This window comes from Lissotriton vulgaris, unplaced genomic scaffold (assembly GCF_964263255.1).
Source record: "Lissotriton vulgaris unplaced genomic scaffold, aLisVul1.2 SCAFFOLD_1924, whole genome shotgun sequence".
NCBI lineage: Eukaryota > Metazoa > Chordata > Amphibia > Caudata > Salamandridae > Lissotriton > Lissotriton vulgaris.
Window position 1 is genome coordinate 130,429 of NW_028249199.1, and position 19,948 is coordinate 150,376.

General features: G+C 43.8%; 1 protein-coding gene across 1 annotated transcript in view; it reads right to left on the reverse strand.

Moving 5' to 3' along the window:
* Nucleotides 1-654: 654 nt before the first annotated feature.
* The window catches only part of LOC147663671 (uncharacterized), a 113,587-nt gene continuing 94,293 nt past the window's right edge, over nucleotides 655-19,948 (reverse strand). Inside the window, exons 9-10 of the mRNA XM_086950275.1 lie at nucleotides 15,529-15,639; nucleotides 655-4,202 (exon numbers count right to left, since the gene is read on the reverse strand). Coding sequence (XP_086806401.1) covers nucleotides 3,523-4,202; nucleotides 15,529-15,639 — 791 coding nt within the window. The 3' untranslated portion in view covers nucleotides 655-3,522. The remainder of the gene's footprint in view (nucleotides 4,203-15,528; nucleotides 15,640-19,948) is intronic.

Here is a 19,948-nt window from a genome sequence, read left to right on the forward strand (position 1 = left end):
AAGAAAACATTCTCTTTCTGAATGCATCAATGTTTTTGGGTTACCTATCGGGACGATTGGTTGGAAAGGAATTTTGATTAACCTTGTCTTTTAAAGTTTGAACAATCAAGCTTTCTGGTTTACGGTGCTTGGTTAGGTCAAACCACTGGCGGGCATGAGGATGGCTTAGAACATGTATCAAGATGAGCATCTGTAAGGGCTTCAAGAACGGCTTAGATGAAGCTGGCCCTGGCTGAAGGATCTCAGTCAACACATTTATCGCCATCCATCAGGCCCGTGATTTGCAGTGGAAGCAGGACCAATGCATTAAATCAACCTCTTCTTATAGTTCCGCTTCAGCTTCCGAATCAACTTTGAGTCCTACGCGGTGGTCCCCCACACCAGAAAGACCAGATCGGGAGGCCGCTCCTTCTCCTCCGACAGACAACATTGCTTCCCATCTTCGCAAGAAACCTCAAAACCTGGCTCTTCGACGGATCCCCTCCTTGATAGACTGGAACCTGCACACCCTTACCTCCAGCGCCTTGAGACCCTTACGGGTGAGTAGTAGAGCTTAACAAACGCCTGATTGATTGATCAGAGCCCAAGCTCCACAGACGCAGCTTGTGCAGGTCCATGTCAGAAAACTGCTTGCTGTAATCTAGGTGTTCAGTGGGGACTTTGTTCCCTTGCTCATTGTGACTGCAGGAAGCCTGGAGTGGAGCTCCAGATCCGTGCCAAAGGGTGCAGAATGAAAGGAACTAACGTCCATGCGCGGGAGTGGCACATATATGCTGTTTCGCTCTGTCAGTTATAGGGCAGTATAGAGTCGCCGCAATGCCATACTGCGTCACCTACTGATGCACAGGAGCATTGCTGGAAGAAGTCTCTAGATCCAGTCTGGGGCTTGGATGTGTTCCAGAGGCGAAGAATCTGCAGCTAAAAGTATCCATCAGAATTTTTTATTTTGTTTTACATAAAAATGGGGAATGATTTCTGTAAAACAATTAACAAACAGCCCGACGCGCCAGCAGTTTCCTCTTAGCACATGGGGACACTTACCCATATTTCTTATTCATGACCATCATAGCTTGCACATACACAACTGGCAGGAGAGCCACTCGACAGACAGTGCATCTTCAGACCCTGTTGAACTGCCTATTCTGGGGCGGAAGGACTGCAAGCAAAGAGATTCGAAAGGTGGAGCTGGACGAGTCCCCAAAGAAGAAGAGTAGCAATTCTACCACCCTTTGAAATGAGGTGCGAGAACCAAGATGTGGCTATGGCCTCCCAAAGGTTAAGGGTTCCCTGTTGAACTTAGAAATGCATTTTCTACCGGAAGGTTATCCTAAGGGCCCTTGATCTGCAAATGAGTTTGTTAATCTATGAATGAAATTTAGGCATTTGGTATCTACACAGATACTTTAATGCACTGATGTTAAAACTAAATATCAATGGTGACCGGAGTGAACCCTGGCGGATTCCATGACTGATGGGTGGAAGTGAAGATAAAAAATATACACACTAAACTCACCTCTTTACATCCACAACAAGAAACAACAAAACCAGACAAGGCTCGACTTGTAGAGCCGGGCCAAAATGAAAGACATGATCAGGGCAGTCGAAGGCCCAGAGAGATTAAATGTCGCCTGCATGGACAGCCCTCCGTTTGCTTGGACATGGGAGTGATTCCAAGCACAGACCAACAATATCTTTGCCTCAGTATTGATGGACTCCAGATTTCTGGTTCTTCAATCGGTCCCAGGTTTCACCAATGGTGCCTTGTTACCTTCTCTAAAACAGCAGCGCCTCCTGGTAAGCTATCCTAATTTACATCATGGGCTCTGAACTGGATCTCTTTAAGAGGAGGTGGCCATTGCAGGCCTGTAAAGAGCTGACGGACAGCATCTCCCTTCAGGCAGGGGATAATTACTATATAGTCTGTTCGGTCATTTTTGCAGCATTATTGGATTGAATGTTAAGGTTTTTGGAGATTACAAATGTATTCAAGGTTTTGTGCACAAAGCCTCTCTTCCCAAAGACAACTTGAGGTCACATAATCTGCACTGCTTCATACACTGCCCGTGGTATGTTCCCTGCTACATCAATACTACTTCCCAAAATTATTTTTTTACTCTCACATCCTCTTTGAAGCATCACTTAGTTCCTGGACCACATCTGCGGGTTTTGTCCTCTGCCAAGTGGTCACCAGATAAGAAGACTTTCTCCTACTACCAAGATCTTCATCAGCAGGTCTCTAGACTCCATCAGCCTGATTTCAAATCCAGCTGCAAGACATCAATGGAAGGCAACACCAACTGCTATCTTCCACTATCCTCGTTTTACGACAAGTTTGTTAACATGGCTATAGGAGCTGCCTCAGTTGAATTTGTGGGCTCCACCTAGGTCCACCGGCTGGACAGAAGCGCTGTTTCCCTGCTCCACTGCCCCAAAACAATGCCCATGGCCTAAAACAGTAGGTGTTTAACCTTCTAGGACTACCACATAAGACTTGGACACATGTGAGTGGGCAGGGCAACTGCCATAGTTATTAGCTGTGTTTTCAGGAGTTTCTAGTGCTATAAAGAGTGGCAGGCGGCCATTTCTAGTGTCTACATTTTAGCCAGTGGGCGTGGCAGTCTGTGGATAGACTCAGCCCTGTAGAACAGCTGCCGGCAGACCCCTCAATACCCATGCTAAGAGTGAGATCTAGCTATTGCATGGACATAGATTGCACTAGTGGGTTAAAAGATATCTGGTACTTTGTTTGATACTGGAAGAAAAGAGCCATAACCGTCAAGGACGGAGTCAAGTATACGTCTTTTCCAGGTTTTTAAGTAGTGTGGCACACTGCCTGTTCTTTTTAAGCAATGCTGTAAAATTGACTGAGCATTTCGCTCTTTGTTGAGTAAAAGCCTGTTTCCAAACCTACGATGATGGACCTATACTCACTGTGTTTTTGTAAAGGAAGTGATGTATATCTGCTTTCTTGGTTTTTAGGTATACCTATAACATTCCACCCACCTCCTTCCTCTCATTTCTCTGACGTTTTTCTGGTAATGTACATCTAACACACACTGTAGTCTTGGGATGGCAACTCTACACTCAGCTTCTTTTTTTTGTATACCAGGTCAGGACCTTCATCAAGAGACAAGGGTTGCTACTATTCTCTCAAAGTAAATCCAGATTATTGTTAACACTTAGCTTCTTTATGGGGTCCATACCTAGTCCCTTTCATAGACTCAATTTCTAAGTTCAGTCACAAAATCAACGAAATGTGCCACAACACATCTAGAACGATTTATACACTTCACAGTTTAGACCAGATGCTGCAATCATCACTGGCCATCTTTATTCCTCTCACTATTTGTGGGGAAGACTTGACAATCAGTTGCAATAACATTTCTTCTTCTGAGCCATATATGTGTAGTTGTCTTTAATTCTATCTGGATGTCTCTTATAACTCTCTTTTCTATGCATTGGTAAAAGGACGATAACAACTCCATGTGCTCCCTAATTCGCTCATGGTCCACACTTTGGTATTTACATAATTTCCACTAGATGGAACTCACAATCGTCTACCATGTTTGGGTGTATTTTCTTGTGGACCTGCAGGTAGTCCTTTCGGTTGAATCCTTTTCCGCATACAGTGCACCGATGCAGTCTTTCTCCTGTGTGCATTTTTTGGTGCCTATTTAAAGCTCCTATTTGATTGAAGCTTTTTTCACACACGGTACAATGATAAGGTCTCTCCCCTGTATGTATTCTCCTATGTATGAGCAAACTTGACATCGCTCCAAAGCTTTTACCACATTCAGTACATGCATATCTTCCTTGTAAATTGTGTTCTTGATGATATTGTACATAGCAGCTCATTGGGCTGGTCTGCCCACTGTCAGCATGTGTGTATGGTTTGCTACTTTGCGGTGTGGTTGATTCACAGAGAACACTGTTGTTTTTCACTGTACTCTCACAGCTCTTGTCTAATCTCCACTCGTAGGGTGTCGACTTCTGCAGAGCACTGCAAGCTCTTGGCCAATCTGCACTTTTCTCTCCTCCTTGTTCTTGAGTACTCGCTGGTGGCATCTGGCTATTGGAATGTCTTATCTCAGAAATGTTCTGGACCATGTTTACTTTCCTCTTTTGTGCCACAGATTTGAAAATTGCAGGTTTTTCATGATATTGAAAAGGGGTACTCATGTTGCTCTTCATCGATCCATTTCCTGTAAGATTGAAATAAATGAATGTTAGCTTTCTAGAAGGGAAATGGTGCATCAATCATTTCCACAGCAGGAGTGTATCGAAAGGCAGTAAGAGTACAAGCTCTGTATACACAACCAAGCACTTTGTGGCTGGACCATGGGTACCAGGTGGTAGAATCACGACTGGCTGACTAATTAAAGAGTTGTAAGGGTAAGCAGTGAAGACAGTAGGCATTCTTTATGTTGAGACAATAACAGCATGGGGCCGGAGAGAGGACAATACTTTGTCTGCAGGCAGACATAGACTGTGAAAAGAAGCAGGGAAATGGGTAAGAGTTCAGCTCTCAATGAAGCCACCCAGGAAAGCTACAGAATGAGCCTAACTTGAGCAGACAGAACAAACTACCCAGACAGGCTTATAGGAGTGAACCATCACCACTTTCTCACATGTGCAGACTTGCAGAAGGAACCACTGAGACAGATCAGCCAGAGAACCACTACCACCTTGTAACGTGGAGCGACAGGAAGCCAGTCAGACAAGCCATCCAGAGAGAGCTATTGACATCTCCTAACATGTGCAGACCTGCAGAACTAAGCACCTACATAGGTGCCGAGAGAGGACCACTGCCACCTTGTAGTGTGTAGGAAGAACGAGCCACCCCGAGAGAACCATCGCCACCTTGTAACATGCAGACCTACTGAATGAACCTTCCAGGGAGAGCCTGTGCCTCCTTATAACATGCAGACTGAATGAGCCACCCAGAGAGAACCACTGCCGCCACCTAAGGTGCAGAACTGCAGAACAAGCCAATCGAACAGGCCACCCAGAGGAAGCCTTTCCCACCTTGTGACATGCAAGCACAATGAGACACCCAAATAGGACACCTAGAGCAAAACATTACTGCCCTCTAATATGCAGACAGAACAAACCACTCAGACAAACCAAGCCCAGCCCACTTGGGCTGTCAACCCCCCGTTGCACATCAACCAACCCCTTCTAAACAAAGCCACATGCTCATTTCAGTGTTTGACTCTGCTTGTGCTTTTTTAAAATCACTCCATAAAACTCCTGAGTCTGCCGCAACTGGAGTCAGAGATATACAGCCTAATTCACAAGGGTAACGTACACTTGTGAGTACTTGTACACTTTTGAATAAGCTTACTAGAGGCGCGAAGGGTGCAGAAAGAGCAAGAGAAGTGCAGAAAGAAGCAACAGAGGTACAGAAAAAGGCAAGAGAGGTGCAGAAACAGGCAGGAAAGGTACAGAAAGAGGGAACAGTGGTGCAAAAAGAGGCCCAAGGGGTGCAGAAAGAGGCAAGAGGGACGCAGAAAGAAGCAAATGAGGTACCGAAAGAGGCAACAGAGGTGCAGAAAGATGCAAGAGAGGTGCAGAAGACAACAAGGGGAGTGCAGAAAGAAGCAGGAGAATTGCTGAAAAAAGCAAATGAGGTGCAGAAAAAGGCAACAGAGGTGCAGAAAGAAGCAAGAGCAGTGCAGAAAGAACCAACAGAGGAGCAAAAAGAGGCAAGAGGGGTACAGAAAGAGGCAGCAAGGGTGCATAAAGAAGGAAGAGAAGTGCAGAAAGATGCAACAGAGGTGCTGAAAGAGGCGCAAAGGGTGCAGAAAGAGGCAAGAGAAGTTCAGAAAAAAGCAACACAGGTACAGAAAGAGGCGAGAGAGGTGCAGAAATAGGCAGGAAAGGTGTAGAAAGAGGAAAGAAGGGTACAGAAAGAGGCAAGAGGAGTTCAGAAAGAAGCAAGTGAGGTGCAGAAAGAGGCAATGGAGGTGCAGAAAGAGGCAACGGAGGTGCAGAAAGACGCAAGAGAGGTGCAGAAAGAGGCAAAAGAATTGCTGAAAAAAGCAACAAAGGTGTAAAAAGAAGAAAGAAAAGTGCAGAAAGAGGCAAGTGAGGTACAGAAAGAGGCAACAGAGGTGCAGAAAATGACAAGAGATCTGCAGAAAGAGGCAAGAGGGACACAAGAAAGGGAAGAAGGGTGCAGAAAGAACCAAGAGAGGTGCAGAAAGAGGGAAGACGAGTGCAGAAAGAAGCAACAGAGGTACAGAAGGAGGCAAGAGAAGTGCAGAAAGAGGCAAAAAAGTTGCAGAAACAAGAAAAAGGTGCAGAAAGAGGGAACAGGTGTGCAGACAGAGGCAAGAGAGGTGCAGAAAGTTGAAACGACAAGTGCAGAAGAAGGCAAGGGGGTGCAGAAATGTGCAAGAGAGGTGTAGAAAGAAGCAAGAGCAGCACAAAAGAACCAACAGAAATGCAGAAAGAGGCAAGAAGAGTCCAGAAAGAGGCAGGAGAGGTGCAGAATGAAGCAAACGGGGTACAGAAAGAGGGAAAAGGGTTGCAGAAAGAAGCAAGAGAAGTGCAGAAAGAAGCAACAGAGGTGCAGCAAGAGGCAAGCGAGGCGCAGAAACAGGCAAGAAAGGTACAGAAAGAGGGAACGGGGTGCAGAAAGAGGTAAGAGGGGTAGGGAAATATGCCAGAGAGGTGCAGAAAGAAGCAAGAGCAGTGAAGAAAGAAGAAAGAAGTACAGAAATAAGCAAGAGAGGCGGAGAAATAGCAAAGAAGGGTGCAGAAAAAGGCATGAGGGAGGCTGACATTTGCAAAATAAGGTGCAGAAAGAAGCAAAAGCAGTGCAGAAAGCACCAACAGAGGTGCAAAAAGAGACAAGAGGAGCACAGAAAGAGGTAAGAGAGGTGCACAAAGAGGCAAGAGGGATACAGAAAGAGGCATGAAGGGTGCAGAAAGAGCAAGAGAAGTGCAGAAAAAAGCAACAGAGGTACAGAAAGAGGCAAGAGAGGTGCAGAAACGGGCACGAAAGGTGCAGAAAGAAGGAACAGGGGTGCAGAAAGAGGCAAGAGAGGTGCAGAAAGAGGCAAGAGATCTGCAGAAAAAAGCAACAGAGGTGCCGCAAGAGGCCAGTGGGGTGCAGAAAGAAGAAAAAGAGGTGCAGAAAGAGGCAATAGGGGTGCAGAAAGAAGCAACAAAGGTGCAGAAAGTAGCAAGAGGGGTACAGAAAGAGGCAAGAGAAGTGCAGAAAGAGGCAACAGAGGTATAGAAAGAGGCAATAGAAGTGCAGAAATAAGCAACAGAGGTGCAGAAAGAAGCAAGAGGGGTGAAGAAAGAGGCAAGAGAAGTGCAGACAGAGGCAACAGAGGTACAGAAAGAGGCAAGTGTGGCTTGCCCACCATTAGTGCCAATTTAACACCTACATTTAGCAATAAGTAACAGGTGATCATTCTAGGTTTGCAAAGGGCCTTCCAACACGCTCTAACACTTGTTGCTGCATTTTTGGTAACATTTGAGCTGTTTGAGCTAGAAACAAGGTTTTTTGTGTTCAAATCTGCAGATTAGGGAGCAGACGGTAGATTATGTGGCTAATGCGGAAAATGTATAATTGTGCGAAAGTCGGTGCAGCCAAACAGTTGCATAATTCCAGTGGTCCTGCTCATACCTCTGACTAGGTCCACAAGTGCTCCTCATTGATTCCTTTTTTTGTCTTACTGAGTTCATAGTTGAGCTTCTATGGAAACGAGGAAGACTAAACCTGAGGTTACCAGTCCACAACACAAGACTATCATACCACATAATTACTCTCTATAACACAGTCCCACTCTACATAATTCCTATACACTAAATACCACATACTTTCTATCTACATAATCTCACCGCACAACTTACCACATGATTCCACTACACACAACGTACATCCACGCCAAAAAACTTTAGTAAAAACGTTTACATTTACAACGCTAATAGCTCTAACTCTCGCAAATGCAAAACCTATTACATTGCAAACACTTCTTTAACTAGTAGTCACGTTTGCAGAGTGGTGGAGAAAGGGTGCATGGCCTCCTAAAACGTTTTAGCAATCCCACTGTGTGGGGCTTACTGGAGGTAATAGATAAGTAGTTGGTCTCCAAGGATGTCCTGGGGGGCAAACTACCCCTCCTATTACCTCCATTACGTCCCACACAGCAGGATTGCTAAGTTCTCATAGCAGGCCACGCCCCCTTTGCCCACCATTCTGTAAACGCGCTCCCTGGTGTGCTCTTGGATGGGGATTGAAGTCCACTTCGCTGCTGGGGTCCTTAGGGGCCAACTAGCCTACCTCTTACCTCCAGTAAGCCCCACACAGTGGGATTGCTGAGAGGTGGACACAGGCCATGCTCTCTTTCTCCTCCACTCTGCAAACGCACCTCCTGGAGTGCTCTTGGTTGAGGGATGAAGTCCCCTTGCCTCCTGAGGGTCCCTGGGGGCCAACTAGCCCTCCTGTTGTCTCTAGGAAGTCCCACACAGATGGATTGCTGAGAGTGGTCTGGGGCAACGCCCCCTTTTTACACACACCTCCTGGCGTACTGCTGCTCGGGGATGAAGTCCACTTGTGTCCTGAGGTCCCCAGGACCCCAAAAAAATGTTGTATGATTTTCTTTACCTAATAACTCTTGGTTGAAAATTTGAACACAAATACTGGTCTGTTGCTGGTTGTTTCTCTTGCTCGAGTTGTTAGTAATTCAGATCTATTGATTGTTCCTGCTCTTTCTTTTGCTCTGGTCAAAACCGTTTCTGGATAATTCCTTTCCTTGAATTTTGCGAGCGTTGTGTTCTGATTCTCCACTTATGTACTGGCCTGTGAAGAGATTCTTTTTATTCTTAACAATTGAGAATACGGCAGATGTCGTTTTAAGGACATCGGATGACAGCTGTCAAAATGTAAAGAATTGTTCCTGTCTCGACTCTTTGTGTATACATGTGCTGACCGAATTTGTGAATTGAATGTGGTCGTCTATATTGTTGATGAATGTAATAAAGTCCTTAATCTCATCTAGAGGCCTTTCCATATGAGAAAGATGTCATCAATATAGCGCCAAAATCTCAGGATCTTCTCATTCCATCTCGGGTTGGATAAGATGTTGTCCAGTTCCAGACGATGCATAAACAATTTAGCTTAGCTGGGAGCCGCACAATTGTCCATTGATGATTCGGCTAATTGTAAGAAAAAGTCGTTGTTCCATGTAAAGTAACTATGATTTAAGGTGTATTGAAGTAGTTCTAAGAGGAAGATCTTTAATTCTTGTCTGATGTTGTGGTTGATTAGAAACAATTCAATTCCTTCTATGCCTCTGTTGTGCGGAATGGATGTTTAGAGCCACATGCATCGATGGTCAATAAAGTTATTGTCATGGTAGGATCCAAAGTGGCGCCGTTTAATCTGGTTACGAAATCTGTTGTGTCGCATATGTAAGTAATTATTTGTTTCACTATTGGTTGTAGATGTTTGTCTAAGTACCTTCCAATTGGTTCATGGATGGATCCCTTCGTAGACACAATTGGACGGAACAGTGGTTTTTTAAAATCCTTGTGTATTTTGGGAAGAATATGCAAACTGGGGCTCCACGGGTATTCTTGTATCAAATATTGTTTGTCCTTATCAGTTATCACACCCATTGAGCAGGGATTCTCCACAATGGTTATTAATATTTTAGCAAATTCCCTTGTTGGATCCTGGGGTAGTTTCACGTATAAATCAACATTGTGTACATGTTCACTAACACTCCTTTGGTAGAAGTCTGAATCCATTATCACGAGTGCACCTCCTTTGTCAGCTTTGCAGCAAACTATATTCTGATTGTTGACAATTTGATTGATCGCTTGCCTTTCTCTGATGGTAAAATGGGTGTTTTTGTAACAGGTTTCTTAAACAGTTCCTTAATTTCGTTCACGGTGATGGTCTCATAGGAGTCAAATATTTTGTGACTAACTGGTGCCATGAATGAGCTTTTGCTCCTTAAGCCCATATGAGTGTCTCCAGTTTCGCCTGTTGACTCGGGGGCCACATTGGTGAAAAAATGTTGAAGTCTGATGTTCCTCATGACTTTAAATAAGCTGGCTTCGGTTTCAGGCTCATTTGATTGATACGTTGGTACAAATGACGTGCCACGTTGTAGTGTGGCTATTTGACAATGGGCCAGTGTTTCCTTGGATATGTTAATGATTAGATTCTTTTAACAGTGCACTTTCCCTAATATAAACTTTGACACACGCATTCTAAAAGGCAGAGTATGATTTTTGAAACCGTACACACAAGAATGCCATATACTACATACCACTCACTATTTCCTAGGTCTACACAGACATATAATCACTTACACTTGTAGTTACTCATCAATACAGGACTATAATATGCACTTGTACATCTATACATGCAGTCACACTCTGCCACTCATCCATAGAGTTACTCACACACCTAGTTAGTAAAGCAAATAATCAACTACATACCTATTTGCTCATGTATAAAGTTATACACACCACCTTTGTTATTTTTAGACATACTACATCACTTATTTATACAGATACTAACACATATGTGCTGTGTTATACAATCACTGATAGAATCAGACACTTATTTAGCCACACACTCTTCAAATAACTTAGTGTCACTTATACTCATTTATATACTCCAACACTCACATATAGTGCCTTAAAACATATGTAGTTATTCACAGATATACCACTGAGACATCCATTTACTCACCAACACACCCATACACACACTAACTCACCCATACAGCCCTTCCCAGATGCACTTTATAATCCATACAACAACTGAATCACCCACTTAGACATCTATGCACAGACTCATACACCCCCCCCCCCCCCACACAGACACTCAGGGACTCATAGAGATACTCAGACTACAAATCAATAACTTATATAGACACTCATGTAGTTATTCAGCAACCCATGCAGTTGCTTACACACCAACGGAGAGACTAACACAGACTTTTACACTGTTTAGTCACTAACTCATGCATTCAGTAAGACACGTTCAATTACTCACTTATACAGTCAGTCACGCACCTACTAAATAATCTCTTAAGGTATTTATAAATGCATTCATTCTTCAATACACCTTGGCATATATATATATATATATATATGAGCTAACTATAACTCGCATTCCCACAATGCACTGCTGATGATGTCACATATTACATCACTCATGACATGGTCAGTGACATCAATGATGACATCACTGATGACATCTCAAATGACATCACTGATGACATCATCCAGTGACTGTGTGTTTCTGTAAAGGTTAAATATGTTATATATATATATATATATCTTGAAAGCACTTTTCAGGCGAAAAGAGGTGAGTCGCACACACATCGCATTTCTTTCCACAGCTCATTTAATGAAATGCTCCATGTTCGTGTCCTTATGCATTTCAACCGTACAACGGTCTTCTTCAGAGGAGGAGGAGCATGGCAAGTCTCTGGCGGCGGCGCTGCAAATACCTGGCCATTACGGAGCTTCTATTTATTTGTCCAGCCCATCATGGGCGTTTTATTTCACCTTGAGCATCCTGGTCAATGTAGTCGCTTTACCACCTTGATGACAGCCCTTCAATGGGAGACGATAGTGCCAAATCTTGCTGATGCGATTCCCCAAACAATCCACTTTGGGAACTGCTGGGACCTATACCACGGTCCAGTCCATGGTGGCTGCCGCTGCCCTTTTGCTTTGAAGCACCGAACTTGAACGGTCAGGTGCGGGCAGTACCGGCGCTCTTGCTAGGCGGTGCGGTGTTCCACGGCCAGACCAAGCCGTTTAAAATCTTGAAAGCACTTTTCAGGCGAAAAGAGGTGAGTCGCACACACATCGCATTTCTTTCCACAGCTCATTTAATGAAATGCTCCATGTTCGTGTCCTTATGCATTTCAACCGTACAACGGTCTTCTTCAGAGGAGGAGGAGCATGGCAAGTCTCTGGCGGCGGCGCTGCAAATACCTGGCCATTACGGAGCTTCTATTTATTTGTCCAGCCCATCATGGGCGTTTTATATATATATATATATATATATAAAACATATTTAACCTTTACAGAAACACACAGTCAATATATATATATATATATATATATATATATATATATATATATATATATATATATATATATAAAACATATTTAACCTTTACAGAAACACACAGTCACTGGATGATGTCATCAGTGATGTCATTTGAGATGTCATCAGTGATGTCATCATTGATGTCACTGACCATGTCATGAGTGATGTAATATGTGACATCATCAGCAGTGCATTGCGGGAATGCAAGTTATAGTTAGCTCAACTAACCAGAACAGGCGTATTTCTCTGGTTTTATATGAGTGAAATGTCCAATTAACTATAACGTCCATGAAACCTATGTTTTTTGCAGTGAATATCTAAGGTTTTTTAAATGCTAATTCCTAACTATAACTTCTGTAAAACCTATGGTTATATATATATATATATATATATATATATATATATATATATATATATATATATATATATATATATAATATATTTATAATACATTTATTCAAATAGCACCACCTTGATCTTCAGCTTTCAATGAAAAGACACAGCACCGTTCCAGAGGTAAAGAATATATATATATATATATATATATATATATATATATATATATATCTATACTACTATTATAAAGAGAGAACACAAACCTTTGAGCCAGGTAAACTACAAAAGTAATGCACCAATCACTACACCCAATACACCGTTTGAAAGGGGAGATGTGGCAGAAGGACATAGGCTATAGATATGTTCACCATATAGATTAAAAAAGCAAAAACGCCAAAAGTGGTAAAGTAGTCCCTTGGGGGCGTGGTCGTGGCCCGTGGGCGTCTCAAACAACAAATGTGGGCGTTTACAGGGCCGTGCCAAGTGCAAATAACAAACATAGGCCAAGCGACTTCACAACACACTTACATATGCACACATAGAGCGGAAATGCGCTTTCACTGAATTTAGAACGCACAATATGCAGACATAGAGTGCAAATGCGCTTTCAATGAATTACTAACAAACATTTGCAAATCCCAACACATACAGCCAAAATGCGCTTTCAATGAATTTAAATTCACACATACAGCGCGGTAACACCAATATACAAAAACAGCAGAGGTGCGCGCTATAAGAAATATACACACATTCGTTGCAGTTACCCAGACAACATTGACACCTTCGCATTAAAAACCGGGCGGGCCTTCCATCGACGAGGAGTGTCAAATGACGCCACACAGGGGGCAGGATTAATCGCATACTACACCAATCACAACGCACTAAAGAAAACACACACACGACTTCGGCTTACCAAAAAAAAAGTCTTCAACCATTGGCCATTGACCAACGACGTCACAGGGGGGTGAACACGAACAAAAAAAGCCGACATTTCTTAACGGAGAAACGCAATCGACTGCGCATTCACAAGACTTTCCTCACATCTTGGGGACAAGATAAAATGCTTACAATAAGACATACGAATAAAGAAAATAACACAAATGCCCATAATCACTCGAGCACTGCCAGGACTTCACCACACAATTGACAAAATGAAAGGGAAACTTCTTTGAAGGGATACAAAAACGAACACACGGAAAGAGCCTTCGAAAGAAAAAGAAACATTAAACAGGTGACACAACACTCTCCTCACATCTTTCGGATAACATAAAACGCGGAAAACAATACATACGAATTAAAAAAAAGAACACAAGTGGGCCAAATCAGTTGAACAGGGCCAGGACTTGCACAGACAACTCTTCTGCAAGGTGGAGGGGGCCCTGAAGCAGTCTTTTGCTCCCGGACAACGTCGGGACGGGCTGCTAGTATATATATATATATATATATATTTCACACACACACACATATATATATATATATATATATATATATATATATATTGAGCAAGCAGTACGGGCTGCCATTGAATCCATTAGGATGTGATTAACATGGGAAACAGCTTTTTAACCGATTGAGATAAGTTTTGCCTACATCAGTTGCAGTAGACTTGGCCCACTAGGGCACGATAGGAGTCATCCCTGTACTCAACAAGGCAGATCTATTAATGCATATATATATATATATGTGTGTGTGTATGTATGCATACACACACACATATATATATTTATTGAGCCAGCAGTATGGACTGGCATTGAATCCATTAAGATGTGATTAACTTAAGTTTCACCTACAAGTGAGGCAGCAGGCTTGGCCCACGGGGGCATGATAAGAGTCATCACTGTACTCAACAAGGCAGATCTATTAATGAATTGACTGATTTGGCAGCAGTCCTCCTTTTAACCAAAATTAGTATGCAGTGGAAAATGTATGGGACATGAACGCTGATCACCCCCAGATGGAGAGAAGTAATCTGGCGCGGTGAATGAGGGACACTCCAAGATGGTGCCCTGGTTGCTCGTGTGATGGACACATAGCATGTTTCAAATGTTTTACATTGGTGTAAATATATATGGTGACGTATTGTTTGCCAATGTCATCCATGACCAAGGCCATAGTGCCAACCGCATCACCAAAGTGGATAGTGAATGGGCCCTTATGAATTAACTGAGCACCGTGGAGGGAGCGCTGTTGTTGTCTAAGGATCCGAGCTTTGTGCATGTATTTATGTTCACTGGAAAAAAAAACACAGTTAAAAGGTAAGCTGTGATTGAGGCTCAAACGTGGAAAGCCACTGAAATTCCCAGTTATGTTTAAGAATGCACACAACACCTGTCAAAACTCACTTATTATGGGTAAACAAATAAGAACATACCTTACAGGCCTCACTGTCATTATGAACAACCCTCCTGCAGAAGTATCCATGTGAGGATGGACAAAGCAGGAAATCATCTCTTCGAACTAGAACGAGTCAAACGCCTCTTTGTAGCAGCGACCTTCACCTATAGCTGAAGGAGGGGTGAGCAGCACTGATCCGCGAGGGCTGAATCCATGCCAGATTTCCCTAATATCCTCATTAGGATTTCCAAATTTGGGTTAGGTCTGGCCTAGGCAAAACCGACATTGGACACCTCGATCTAGTACAGCCCCTAAGCACCTAGGCAGATTATAAAGAGTTGTAATGCCTGCTTTTAAACAGAAACATTATCCACCAACTGCTTTCACATTGCAGCGCTCTGAACTATCAGGGTGCACACACAACACTTCTGCACAAACCACTGATGCCACATCCAGGAGACTGGAACATTTCTCCAATTGTAAACCCACCTGCTATCTGTTGGAATTATAAACTGGCCCCTAGCTCCTCTGTCACTTAACTAAACCTCTCATATATTGCAGCACTAGTACTAACAAGCGGGTCGTTACTAAAGGCTGACGTGTGAGAAGCAGAACCAGTCACCTTAAAAAAGTATGAACTAAAAAGGGTAGTCCAATTGAACACCTTGGTTCTCGCTCACTATACGAGATCTAAAAGACTTCTAAATTGTCTTCTGCACAGATTATTGAATCAATTCTAAATAGCACAATGTCGGCACCTGAAGCACTGCACAGGCTTTCTCTTCTTCGAAAGACCTGGACAGCATTGGCGTGCATCTCTTCATCAGCATTAACACCAGCCGGTGCACCTCCACTGCCGACTACAAGCTCTGGAATGAGAAAACAGTTCTAAGCGTAGGCAAGTATTCCAGTTAAGCATGAACACCACAACTGCTCATCATGCGACAGAAACCCTTCTATGTGCTGGTTATACAATTGTTCTACAAGTAGGCGAACATCCCACAGACGCATAAACACGAGCACTCCTGCTTATCACTGATGATTATAAAACAGATGAAAGTGTGTGTGTTTGTGTGTGACTATCACAGTCCTAAACCCCTATTCTGCAGACTATAAAACAAATCAATGTATGTGCGAATATCGCAGTCATAAACACCCTTAACTGCTGAATATAAAACAGAGCTAAGTGTGTGTGTGTATGCGTGTGTGTGTGTGAATATTGCAGTCTTAAACCCACTAACTGCTGATTATAAAACAGATCAAAGTGTGTGTGTATGCGTGTGTGTTTGTATGTGTGAATATTGCAGAGTCATGATGCCAATAACTGCTGATTATAAATAAGAATACAGGTATATGTGAATATCCCAGAGAGGCATAAACCCAATCACTGCGGATTATAATTATACCTAGGGCTCCCGATTTTCAGTTTGAACTAATTTTTATACACAAATATGGACAGAAAACCATCAAGTTTCCTATCTGTAATTTTAAATATGGGTAACATACAGAAAGAAAAATGCAACGTACCCTGTAAGCACCTATCCTTGGCATGTAGTGCTGTAGATTCCCATGCTGGACATACTCCTGCCATTTAGTGTTTGGGTCAGATGTTGCAAGTTGTTTTTCTTCGATGAAAGCTTTTGAGTCCTGAGGTTTCAGTAACTCCTCTCGCCACTCACTAACATGTCACTAACTCCATTGTTAATTTACTTTTCGCCCAGCAGGTGAGAGTATGTACGGAGTAGTGAGTATAGAAGTTAAGTGACCATGCAAGTAGAAAAGAAAGACATTAAAATTAAAAGATACCTGCAGCACCCACTGGCTTCCGGGAAGGTGGGTGGGCACATATGAATCTACAAGCATCGAACAGATGCTTACTGGCTAAGCACATATTCTATTTATTGCATGAGTGGCTGTAAAAACACATGCTGCGCAACGACTGTACAGCAGTACACCCTTAAGCGGTGGCTAGACAGTGCTTGGTGCAAAGGTCTGAAACAATGTCTTGAGGACAGCTTGACCAACGCAAGCCTGCTACTTTGCCTGAACGTCCACAGTGTTTTGCAAATGTGTGCGGAGTGGACCACAGAGCAGCTCCACAATATCAGCAAAGGGTATACTGCCCAAGAGCGCCATGGTAGCTCCCTGTTTGCGAGAGGAGTGTGGCCTGGGGCGGGAAGGTAGGGCGCTTTTAGTGTCAGTATATCAGGTCTGGCAATTACTGCCTTTGACATGGGATGGAATTATCAGGTGGCAAAAACATACAAACAGCGATTTGGTCCTGACTGTGTAATACAAAAGAGCACGCTTAACGTCAAGTGTGTGGAGTGCACTTTCAGCGATAGAGTCAGGTTGAGGGAAAACACTGGGAATAATATAGATTAATTGAGGTGGAAAGGGAAGACCACTTTGGACAAAACCTTACGATTGCTTCTAAGAACCACTTTGTCTTTATGGAGTTGGAAAAAAGATTATTAAAGAATGAGGGCCTGCAACTCACTGACACACCTAAGTGACGCGATTGATATGAGGAAGGCAATCTTCCAGGACAGGAACTGAAGGGGTCAAGGATGCAGTGTCTCGAAAGGGAGTCCAGGGAGTTTAGTAAGGACAATTTTAAGGTTCCAAACCAGGACAAGAGAGCACCCGCAGTGAAATTACACACTGAAGGCCCTCCATGAATGCTTTCATTGCAGGGATTTTGAAGAGGAAAGAATACTTTCTGTTCTGCATATATTAGCAATGGCAGCTAGATGTAGCCTGATGGATGTGCAACCCAAATCTGTTCTTTGAAGATGTAGGCAGTTACAAATAAGTTACAAATAATGTCACTGGAGGGGTTGACAGATTGATGTTGTTTGGTATACAGTAGTGCACAAAACACTTCCACTTTGCAGTGTAGCAAGTGGGTGGTGGGCCTACGAGCCTCTCAGAGAATGTTCATGCCCTCCTGCAGCAGACCAAGGTAACCAAACTCTAGGACCTCAGGAGCCAAATCACTAGATTGAGGCGTCTGGGGTCTGGGTACCGGACTTTGCCTTGGTTTTGAGGAAGTAGGTTCGGCCTGTTGAGGAGCTCCTCAGGTGGAACAATGGATATCTCTAGCAGGGTTCAGAATCATGGTTGTCTTCCTCACCAAACGGAATAGGAGGAGATGAGGATAAGCGTAGGCAAAGATCCGTTGCCAGTTCATCCACAGAGCACTACCCTTGGACTGGGTGTTTAGAAACCTGTCGGCGAAGTTTTAGCATTACACGTTTTCTGCAGAGGTAAAAAGGTTTTTGTCTGGAGAGCTCCCCCTGTGGAAGTAATGAAGCTGGACTTGCGGGTGCAGTTTCCACTTGTGGGCTTGTTGCCGTGTCCTCCTGAGCAGGCCTGCAAAATTGTTCTCCACTCCGGAAGGCATTGTGCCAGGAGGTGAATGGTAGATGGTGCAACTGTAAATCTGTTGTGCAAGGGAAGACAGGTGAGGTGCGAATGTGTCTCCTTGTTTATGAAGGTAGAACACGGTTGTGTAGTCTGTATGCACCACAACTACCTTGCCTTGGATCTGTTGGAGAAAAGCTTGGAGTGCTAGATGAATGGCTAACAGTTCCAAGTGGTTGATGTGTAGACGCCTGCAATGAGGTGGCCAAACACATTGAACAAAGACATTGGACTCTCATATTGTTGCGATGGGCCCCCAAGCCAGCTAGCGATGTGTTCATTGTGATGGTCACCTGCAGAATTGGGTCTGCATATCGACCACCTTGCAAAAGGTTTTTTCTGTTCCATAGCGGCAGAGAGTGAAGGGTGCTGGCATGCACCATGAAACCTAGACTGCGTAGGAGGGATCTGAGTGTGAGTCAGGCATTTTTATCTGCTTGCGTTCTTGATCAGCCAGTCATCTAGGTAGGGCAATATGTGATTTCTCTTCCTTCGGAGGTGAGCACATACTAAAGCTAAATGTTTGATAAAGACTCTCAGGCAGTAGTGACTCCGAAGGGTAGTACTGGAAGTGCTGGCCACTTACTGTGAAGTGGAGGTGGCAAAGATGAGATGGATGAATCTAGATGTGGAAGTAGGTGTCCTTCAGGTCAAGAATGGCCATGAACTCACCTTGCACACGTGAAAGTATTCTGGCAGGATTGATCTATGGAGAGGGTGGAGGGCGAGGATTGGCCAGAGAGTTCTCTCCTTTTTGGGAATGGGGAAGTATATGGAGTAGGCACCTTTGCCCTGGTGGTGATGGGGCACTAGCTCAATGGCTCCTTAGGACAGGAGCGCCTGAACCTCCTAGTGTAGCAGTGTAAGGTGTGTCGGTCTCAGGGTGTAGGTGCAAGGAGGAATGTTTGGTGGGGTGGCAACGAGCTCTAGGCAGTAACCGTGCTCCAGTACAGGCAAGAGTCACTGGTCAGGGGAGATCTCCTCGCAGGGAAGAAAACGCTGCAACCTTCCACCGACAGGTCTTGTGTGGTGGGGGATATAGGGTAAGCCTCCTTACTGGGGTGCCTCTGCCCTTAGAGCTTATCCCCCCTAAAGGAGCCTCTTGTGAAACCCCTACAACCCTGCTGGTTATAGCCCTGTTGCTGCCTTTAGTAGGATTAGACTGATTCTGGGCAAGTGGCTTAGAGCTGCCTTTAGATTGTTGTCTCTTAAAGGAGTCCCTGCCAGAAAGGACCTGCAAGGCGCCCATTGTAGGAAAGTGGCTCTGTATATACTGGACCAAAGTAAGGTGCAGTGTGCACAGAGTCCACAGTCCCCAGAGGTATGGCAGAGGCTAAAGTTAGATATAACTTCTAAAGTGGTAACTTGGTCGAGCAGTGAGGCAGAACCAGAGGACAGTGTAAAGCATTTGATGTACACACTCATCAGCAAATGGTCTCACACACTCGAGAACTGAACTCTAGGCCAATTGTTTTGTACATAAAAATATATAGTTGTTTATTTTAGAACCACAAGTAGGTATCATAAATACTTTCTCAGAATGAGATGTTGCAATTGGGTACTTACCTCCTAGCATAGTGTACGCAGGTGGGACTGCATGTGCTGTCTTTGAGGTTGGATAGTTGCCAGTGATTGTTCCTTTATGTGAGCGCTGTGTAGAGTTTCTGATGATAATCTCTCAGTACCGTGAGATCTATAGCTAGAGCATCTATTTTATTTTCCAGGGATCTATTCCTGCAAGCACCACATCAA